Source organism: Poecilia formosa, unplaced genomic scaffold (genome assembly GCF_000485575.1).
Source record: "Poecilia formosa unplaced genomic scaffold, Poecilia_formosa-5.1.2 Scaffold105, whole genome shotgun sequence".
In the NCBI taxonomy this organism is placed as follows: Eukaryota; Metazoa; Chordata; class Actinopteri; order Cyprinodontiformes; family Poeciliidae; genus Poecilia; species Poecilia formosa.
The window spans coordinates 1,624,822-1,635,133 of NW_006800044.1; the positions used below are offsets into that span (position 1 = coordinate 1,624,822).

Consider the following 10,312-nt stretch of genomic DNA (forward strand, 5'->3'; position numbering starts at 1 on the left):
TTCCATCTCTTGAAACATGTTGGAATTAGAAAATGTGGGTAGATTTCTGTAACTCCCAAAGTTAATGTAAAGATATACATTTCCCATGTTACATGAGGCAGCAGTTTTTGCCACGCTAGCCATGCTAACAGCACAACTAGCACTAATCGATTTTATAAGCTGCTAAAGACAATTTAAGCTTAAAATGTAAACTTTATAATCATTTTGTTTTTGGTTTTAAAATAATGCTGAACCCTGTTGCAGAGTGACACACATACATGTGACATTCCTTCTGCTCCCACTATAAACAATTATCGACCATGTAGGGACGGATGCTGAAAAAATGCTTTTGGTTTATTCTTTATTTTCAGTTTCTGGTGAGAAATTGGAATTAGCTCAACTTTACAAAACAGAAATATGTTGGTGGAAAGTAGATGGAATCACAGAATATATTTGCCCAACGTAAACAGGGGGCAAAATAAAGTCTTCAAGCTGTCTGTCACCTGCCAGAAATAGAAAGAAGTATAACGGCTGTGAGCAAGGCTGTTGAACAAGTCAAACCTTTAGGTACAAAACACAACATAGACCTGCAACTATACTTCCTCCATAACCCCAACATAACACACACAAAGCAAATGAAGCATTAAGAAAAGAAATGGAGACGAGCGGTCCTTGTTTAAAGCGGCCAGGAGAGGAAAGGAGACGTGTGAGGACAAAAGAGAGGGACGCTCAGCGGCTCCAGAAACAGACCTCTGAAAATTGATGGAGTCTGAGAAAGAAATTGATAGTTAGAGGACAGGAAGCAGCCTGTAAGGCAATTATCACTATCTCTGCCATTTGATTTAGGACCGTCTGAGTGTGTATTACTGTGAATTAATCAAATCTAACGCAGACGTACCTAGAGCCCATTTCTGGGCTTAAAATTCAATGATTCTTGTCCATAACTACCTTGTTCTCATTAACACAAAATAGGAAATCACCTCCATGCAGAGGAAAAAAATATGTATTATACATACGTGGAGAGCATAAAGTCAAGTTGATCAGCATAAACAGTACTCCTCATGAATACAAACTAAAGGCAAAGTGATCTGTAAACCCACACAATCCTCCAAAATGTAATAAGAAATCCATGTAAATATAAATAAAAAGAATCAGAATCATCTCAACCTCTCCTTAGCATACAGAGCATCCATAGACACACTTTTAAACTATATGTGCCACCCACAAACTGCAGTGTGGGCTAGATGATGCTCCAGGATCAGGGTTAGGATTGATTTACTGTCAATGTTCTTCTTTATGCAAATGACTCAACTATTTATTTCCACCGAAGGTTGATTTTTCTTTTTAAGGAGGGGAACAGTTTGTGATAAGTTGCGGTTTAATCAAAGATATAAATGGCTTGTAATGAATTATGTGAGTGGTCACAACAAATGTATCTAAACTGACCCCCATGTGCTTTATAAAGTGCTGAGGCACATCAATAACGTAGCAGGGTTATATTTAGAAATACACGAGGATCTCTTGTGCCCCCTATTGGAATTATACCTGCTTAAATGTCACTTTTTGGGGGGTGAGGCTGATAAAAACATTTCCAAAAGGTTGGAGCTCATCTATAGAGAGAAACCCCAAATGACAAGTTGCTCTTTTTACAGCAGCCATTTAGAGCTGATTGAGTTGAATAAAAGGGATTGTACAAGTTATTTTTTTCATAAAGTAATCAGCTCAGATTACATCACTACTGTCATTATATTTCAGCCCAATGATCAGAGTAATAGATCACATTTTTAGTCTAACAAAAACGCCATTGTCATGAACGACTTATTTGAAAAAAAACCCCTCAAAGGTATTCGTGAACAGGTTGTGAATTAACCCGTTATTAATTATTTTATTCCTAAAATACCCTGCCTGATAGTGTCACGTTTTATACTGCAATAAAACGGGACTCTTATCAAATGACAAGTCTGCCCTCTAGTGGTGCAGAAGCGATCCTGAGTTGTGTAATAGGTATTTAACGCTTAATGGATACAGCTTAAGGTCTGAAAATAAAATTAACAGCCTGTAATGCATTTGATAGAGCACATAATACTGATGGAGTTATGGGTTAAACAATATGCTTTCAAGGCACTGTGAGATATGAAACATAAAGTGATGTATCTCCCTGGCATTGAAAACTCTGATGTAGCAGGTTGAGGCTAATGAGTCTACACTCAAACATAGGCACTGAGAGAATGAAGAATTTCTGTACAAAAGCACTTTTTGTTAAAATCTTGTGATTGCAGCCGATAGCAAATGCATGCTACTGTTAACAAAACGGTGAACAGTTACAGTGTGTTGACATTCTTTATATTCTGCTTATGCCAACCACAAACTTGAAAAAATATTCACCCCCCCCCTGAATGTTTAGTCTTTTTGCCGCTTACAAAAATCAGTCATGATTAACAAAATTTGGCTTTATTCAGGGGGGGAAAAAAAAATAAAAATAAATTCAAAGTCAAAGTAAAAATAGATTTTTACAAAATGATGATAACTAAAGACATATAAATTCAAATAGATGCTTGCATAAATATTCCTCCCCTCCCCCCTTTAAAGTGACTGGCCTAATTCAACAGAGGTTCAGCCGGTTGGAGCTCGTATAGCCTCACAATGAGTGGAATGGAGATCACCTGAGTGCAGCGACTGTGTCTCAACCGTAGTATAAAGACAGCTGTGTCTGGACCATCCATTCACTGGTTAATCTGTATTCTCGGCTATCATGACAGCATGAAGACAAAGAGACTAGTGAGAGGCCACCATTAACACAAAACAGCACCACCTGCTGGCCTCCACCTCTGATGGTATACTCACCTCGTTCCTGGACACTCCTCCAGTTCATCCAACATCATCCAGTCCTGGCTTCATCATCATCATCAACATCATCATCATCATCATCATCATCATCATCATCATCATCATCATCATCTCCATCTTCTCCCTCCTGGGCCTGGATCTCCACAGCTCATCTTGTACTGGATCTTTTTGGCTTCTTTCCTGTCTGTGTAGGTGGACAGCCATGTTCATGAACTGCTTTCAACTGATTCATGACCGACACTTTAACATTGACTCACAATTTCAGTGATTTGCTAAAAGAAAAAAACAAAAAAACAGCAACATTTTTGAGTGTTACAATACAACAGCGCAGGAGCTTATGTATGTTTTGAGTTCATGTTGTGCAATTAAGGGTGTACAGTATGTAAGACTTGCTGCATTTGCCACAATGTCCTATTTTTGAATCAGGGTTGTGCACCAAACATGCATGCAAAACAGATTGTAAAATTTCATCACTGTACAGCCAGCAATTATTGTGTAGAAACAATCTTTATATATGGGCTCGAGATATATGAAGGTTTATTTTTCAGTTGTGAGACTTTCACATCAACATGATCCATCTGCGAAATCAACTATTTAATGTTAATTTAACTGATTAAGAATTTGTGGAGAGAGCTGAAGATTAGGGTGATTGCAAGGAGGCTTTCCAACCTGAAAGAATTGAAGTTAATCACCAAATATAAACTTTCAAGATACCAGCAGAAACATGCAAAATGCTAGTCAGCAATATATATATTTTGATTGCCATAATGCAACTTTTTTTCACTGCTTATTGTGAAGGGTATACATATTTTTCAACATGCCATATTTAATTAAATGTGAAACAAAAATATCTTAAAAGTAACATTTCTTTGACGTTTGTTTTCGAGAAAGTCTCGTCTAATTTTAAATGGGAAACAATAAGTAAAAAAATCATTTGAAATTTAAATCTACCAGGGGTATACTAACAGTTAAGTTAATACATAACTTAACTGTACATATTTATGTTGTTTTAATTCCTTTAAAAAGCATAAATTGATGCCTTGTCAAATTTATTAGGTGGGGGAGGAAAAAAAAACATTACTCTTTGAGTTACAGTAACACTTTATTTTTTTTTTAATAGCACATCATATTAGTACAGTTACAGATATTGTTAGAGACAGAAACCATTCTGATCCCTCTGACCCTGCTTTTTTTTTTCTTTTTTTTTTTGAAAAGAATAAAGAGAAACTTTAAGTGTCATCTGAGGCTATGTTTACATACACATGAACAGAGAATACTGGCCATATTCTGAACAGTTTGTCACCATACAACTAGGATAATCTATGAGATTATCCATGCTGCTATGAGCTCTACAGCTGTTCCCTCTCCTTTTTAATAATTCACAGAGGACATAAAGTTAAATGCCTAGTCGCTGCTTTGGTCCTTATGCTACTATACAAGTAGGGCTGGTGAGATGTTTACAGACATCATTTACCAACAGGAAATCATTTGCCTATAAAGACACCTTTCAGTAAAGCATTAGACTGCGTGAAGACAGCCTGAATCGCGCTGTTCACTAGTTTTCACTGCAGCTGAACTGGAATCCAGTCTTTCTCCTCAAGTTTTTTTTTGTTTTTGTTTTTTTAGTTTTTGTTGTTGTTGTTGTTTTGCATCACGTCATCTCAGAGAAGCCACGCAAAACCAGAAGAAATACAGTTTTCATGCATGTAAACATAGCCAGCACTGTCAGTTACAGTATGTACAATGTTGATTCAGGCAGTGCATAATGAGACCAAGTTAGAAAATGCCATAGTCAACGTTCGGCTTTCACAGTTTTGGACTGTGATGCTTAAACTTCACCAATAACAGCATCGTAGGCCGAGACGAAAAAAAAAAAAATTCAGATTAGTCATCTCTCAGTAGTACCGTCATCACCGAAGTAATAACAGATTGATTGGCACATTAAACACGGTTGTGAACAGAGAGCGAGGTAATGAATATTGATCATCTCTGACATTTTGAGATTTTATGACAAAAATCCAAGTGACATTTGCTTGTAAAGCCATGTGAGAAAGTCTCATGAGAAAAGTCAACCAAGGGCTCTGAAGACAATAAACGTCTTCTTCAAAGTAACAAAACAGCAGTATGAAACAATGCATTAGTACCAATAAAGTCTGGCAAAAAAATATGAACGCGATATTCTCCATTAGAAAACAAAACCTGTTCTGAATTGTGTGTGAGACGTAGTAAAAATGAGACAACACTCTCTAGAGAGAAGTACAACTTATTTACAAGGTAAGAAAAAAAGTGCAAGGCTAAGCTTTCGTTGACATTCACACACTTAACATCCACAGTATGTACCAAAGGACATGCGTAGAGGCACATAAAAGAAGACAGAAACAACAAAAAAAAAACAATCTAAAACTTCAACATTCCAACTCAGACTTGGCATTTGTGGCTCAACTCTCATCACCGTCACTAATTAAAAACATGCACGCAAAGCACTGACATCATGGGATGTGAGGCGAAAGCTGACACTTCAGCCCTTAGATAAAAAAAAAAAACAACAGGAATTATATTCGTTACACAACGAAAAAGACTCCAGTGATCCATCACTGAACCAATGCAGAGTACCAGTCTCATTTTCAAAGAAGGTCACCAAATAAATAATGTTGGCTTATTTAAATACAAGAAGTGACTTTCAGGTAGCTAACTAAAAATGTCCTCAATTATGCTAAAGAAACTATACAGATAGTTTTCTCTTTTTTTTAACAGAGGTTCTATTAAGTTATTTTAGATAATAATTTCTGTAACCGTCATCCTCTGTGCCTGTACTTGATTTATACCTTCAGCTGTTGATGCTAAAGCTCGTAAGTGGCGGGGGAACATCATGAATAAGAAAATTTATAAAGAAATCCAGGAATATGTGGATTAATCATAAATCATTAATGCCGTATTTGGGAACTTCAGCGTGCTTTTCTGATATTTTGCAGCCCTGCCATGAAGTCACCCTAGATCTGCTTCTGACTAGTTGATGACCAGTATGAGAAGCAAATCGCTGCTCAGCTCAGACTAGGATGGAACGTCAGCATATATGTATATCAAGAATATTATATTTGACTTAAAGGGGATTGATCCATTTTTGAGATTCGGTTTCAAAAATCAGCGTTGCTTGAACTCTCTACATCATCCACTAAATCTCTTAATCCACATTTTTCCAGGGATACTTTTTGCTCCATATTTTTAGTAGTAGTATTTTTAGTTTAAACTAAAAGTACTACCAGACTTCTAAACCTGTTTCATTGCATGGCCTTCCATCAGACCAGCTGTTACCCCACCACTGCACTGAAGTTTCATTATTTTTTTCTTTCTACAAACTCATTGTCAGCCAGGTAAGGAAACTATTACTTATAATAATTTTATATAACCTCACTTCAAAAAAGTCAAGACTATCCATTAAAGACAAATATACCTGTTTTGATACTAAAAGGCTGGGTAAAATCTGCAGTTAAAAGGATTTTGGCTTGGAATTATTAGATTCCAGCCTATGAATTTTGATTGAACTGTTTGCATAACTTAAAATGCTACAATCTGATTAAGGCAGGTAGCTTATACAGAACAAAGTTCAAAGGGAATTTTGAATCACTCTTCAATGTATCTACTCACCTGTATAAAATAACAGTTTTCACATGTTAAAGCAAAACAGCTGAGTAGCATTTGCATGGCTACCAACACAGACCCAGTTTCCCTTACTGTGTGTCACATCCTCAGTCACGTTACTTTACTGTAGTTTGGCAGAAGAAATAAGCAAAAGTCACTGTCACAAACCAATATTTCTCATAGACAAAAACATGTTAATTATTTTTAAAACCGTCACTACAGAGTAAAATAAATTAACCCTCCTTGCTTTTGGACGTACTCCGTCCTCACTCCTTCTTCTCGTAGAGGGAGGCACGCACACGGTTGCGCACATAAAACGCGGTGAGAGCGCAGCAGCAGGTGGTGAAGATGAAGAGCGCCACGGCGTCGTGGGCGAGGTCTCCGTGGAGACGCTCGTAGAGCGGGCGGCGCTCTGTGAAGTCAGTTCGCAGCGCTTCGATCTGCATCAGGGTGCACACCACCACCAGCACGTGGAAGATCTGGTGGCCCTGCCCAAAGAAGTCACACTTCCCAGGGAGCAGGCTCTCTGGGTGTGGGCAGCAAAAGAAGTAGGCGCTGATTAGGAAGAAGATCACTTGGTAGACGTGGTACCACACTATTGGGTCGGAGCAGCCTTCCCAGTAGCAGCTGTAGATGCGGTGGACCACGGGGCTGATGTCTAAGCAGTAAGCTAACGCCGACGGCACCACTTGGAGGAGCTTGTGGGCAAACTTGGGCAGGTCGTGCCTTGCATATTTGCCATAGCAGCACCCGAAGCAAGTGAGCCAAGCCAAAAAGGCAGCAGTGTGCAGAAAGAAGCCCTGCACTGAACTGTGCCACTCCTTCTCTATAGCGTAGTAGTAGTGCGCCAGAGCACTCCCGTATTGGTAGACGGACACCCCGACGTAGTCGAGGAAGTAGAAGGTGTAGTATGAGAGCTCTGATTTGGCAGAGAGGAGGTGGGCAAGAGCACTAAAGGAGAGGTAGGTGAAGGCTGCCAGGAGGACGATGAAGAGGGGCTGGGCATGAGGATCGCGCAGAAAATCCACCGTTTCTGAGATCTCCTGGCACTTCACAAGGATGATGAGGGCCGCCAGCAGGTGGGTCCACACATTGAGGGTCTCATTGTGCCTCTGGAAGAGGGTGAGAAAGTAGTACCGCCAGCTTTGGTCCGTCTGCCTGTAGCCCGTAAGGATGTGGCGCTCGCGGAACACCCTTGGGACATCAGAAATCTTCACAGTGCAAGGCAGCGTCGGAAAGGCTGACTCGAGCAGCTGAGGGATCTGCCGGAGCTGCTGGGCGTTGATGAAAAGCCGGCCAATCTGCTCCATCACTACCGTGGCCATTGCAACCAGGAGACTAGAGGGGAAAAAGAAAAGAGGCAATCAACATTTGAATCTGACGAACAGGACATTCCTAACTGTGTGTATTTGTGCCTTTGCGCAGAGCACAGCAATATTAAGTAAAGTTCATTTGGTAATCCTCAAGTTGCAACATGAAAATGACATAATACTTCTTGACTAGGTGAAATCTTTCTCGTAAAGTGCTGTGTGGTATACTCTTCTTGTCCAGGCTATTATTATGGGCCGTTGGTGAGTGCTTTTACTTGATGCCCTGCATCAATGTCATTTTGAAGTAGGAGAGGAGCCAGCCTTTGAGTTATTGGTCAGTTGTGTTGACAGAGTCGGGTACAAAAGACAGGACATCAGGCTAGCTGGCAACATTAAGTTGCACATTTGTGTGGTAGAATTTTGATACCTGACACAAAAAAAAAGAGTAGCAGGCAAAAAGGAAGTTTTTCACTGTGAAAAAACTACAACTGGCTAACTGCTAGCTGCTACAAAAGTTAGCATCTGCTTCAGATCTTTAAATGGATCTTTAAAGTCCTTTACAGCCAAAGTAAAGGGCTTTAAAACTTCTAAATTATGTATGCACTATAGCTGCGCGCATCTAGCTAACAAATCAAACATATTTAGACTTTTCAAATCTGAACTTCAAGAGAGATTTTATAAATATTCCATAATTTTTTTTCAGGTTTTTTTGACATCGGAACCAGTTAAAAACTACAATATCCACACTTCTTAAACGTCAACTCAATTATTTTGCACTGATTTAAGATTCCTTGAAGCACAATTTTTTTTATCCATTAGACCAACGTTAATGTCACAAAGTTTAATTCAGAGGGATCTTTCTCTTTAATGCACTGATGTATTAGTTTTTTTGTGAAAATGCATTGTATTACTGTCTTTTTTTGTTTAAGAAATAAAAGAAAGCTAACCAATTAGACCTTCTTGTCTCTTGTCACCAAGCAAAGTTCATCTACACAGGCTGTATTTTACACCTTATATTAAATAACACAATTGATTTTAATCTTCTGATCAGACAGTCACATCGTGAATTATAGAGTTTTCAGCACTGCTTAAGGTATTCTGGTGGCAATATTTGCAGCAAACAGATTTTACACTGGTCAGAAGTTGTCGGGATAACGTAACTAAAGGCGAATCAACCCAAATTATTATATTAACCCTCCCACCTTAAAAAACATTTATTAAAATGTTTGCATAATAAATGAGGTTTGTTCAATCTCACATTTGTTAGCTGTCATCAGCTGGAAAGGATAAACTCGGCTAACAAACTCGGTTTCACTCAGCAGGTTCTGCTGCTAGGAAGGAATCTCTAGGCTGAGACAAGTGAGAGGGATTAAAAAGGTTTTCAGAAACATAGCTCCAGCTGTTAAACTAAAACTGCACAAAAAAAAATCCCAAAAGCACAAGACATCTTTAATGTTCAATAAATCGTTTTGAAACAGATTTAGAACCTAAAACATCAGTTTTGCTGTCATTTTACTGCCGAGTTGTAACCTGTCAAGTTGAACTTGGTTGATCCCATATTGCCCTTATTTACATGCAGGTTTTGCATTGCTGTTGAAGGCTGCTCTTCAGTTTGGTCATGTGCATTTTCCGATTCATAAATTTTCCCTTACATCCATAACTACTGGGTGTGTTTGCATAAGATTTGTTTTAATAGACGCCATCGGTGTAGAAATGACAGCAGGTTGACTGCGTGGTTGTTCTCAGTTTACGACAGACCGACTGCAAGCTGACCTGAGTAAAGATAAGAAAGTTGTTTTTAGTTGAACCATAAAAAGTCTGCAATTACACATGTTTGCTCTGTGTCACAATACTGGCTCTTGGGTAATCTCTTTTTGATCAGAAAACAAAACTTTTTTATTTTTATTTGAATATTTTGAAGCTATAAACAACCAGCGTTTCTTGTTGTGCGTTACCGGTGGCATTTATTTCCAAAACGTGCACAATGTCAAAGAGCAGTCTGCAATTAACTTTTCATATTTACTTATTTGGAACCAGAAAAGCAATCAAACCATATAAGTTTAGAAATTAACAATGCTTATTAAGCTCATTCTTATTTCCTATGTTTGTGAAATTCTATAGACTTCCCTGACTACTTACTCTTTTTTTTCTAATTGCTTCATAAACTGTAAGACTCTGTTTAAGTAAAGGGTCTTGTGAGCTCATCTCCAGAAGTCAAGAAATAGGGATTTGCCTTAACTTGCATATGTGGTCAGAGCAACAATTAAAACATTTAAAATCAAGCACCTTTTAGAAACTAGACTAGACGAGCATCCATATTTATCTTTCCACCGTACACAAGATGGTAAGGGAGGTAAAACAAATCTTCAAATCTCAATGCTAAGAAAGCTGCAGCAACCAGTGACCGCTTCAACATCCATTTCCTGTTTAGACTCCTGTCCAATGTAATTAAAAGTGTTTATGAGCTTCTGACTACTTCTCATAGTCTGTTGTTTTCTATGCACAAAAATGCACACACATATATATATATATATATA

General features: G+C 38.4%; 1 protein-coding gene across 1 annotated transcript in view; it reads right to left on the reverse strand.

The window, feature by feature from the left end:
• Positions 1 to 3,915: 3,915 nt before the first annotated feature.
• paqr7b (progestin and adipoQ receptor family member VII, b) overlaps positions 3,916 to 10,312 on the reverse strand; it is a 7,881-nt gene continuing 1,484 nt past the window's right edge. Inside the window, exon 2 of the mRNA XM_016675027.1 lies at positions 3,916 to 7,803. Within this exon, the coding sequence (XP_016530513.1) occupies positions 6,732 to 7,790 (1,059 nt within the window). The 5' untranslated portion in view covers positions 7,791 to 7,803 and the 3' untranslated portion in view covers positions 3,916 to 6,731. The remainder of the gene's footprint in view (positions 7,804 to 10,312) is intronic.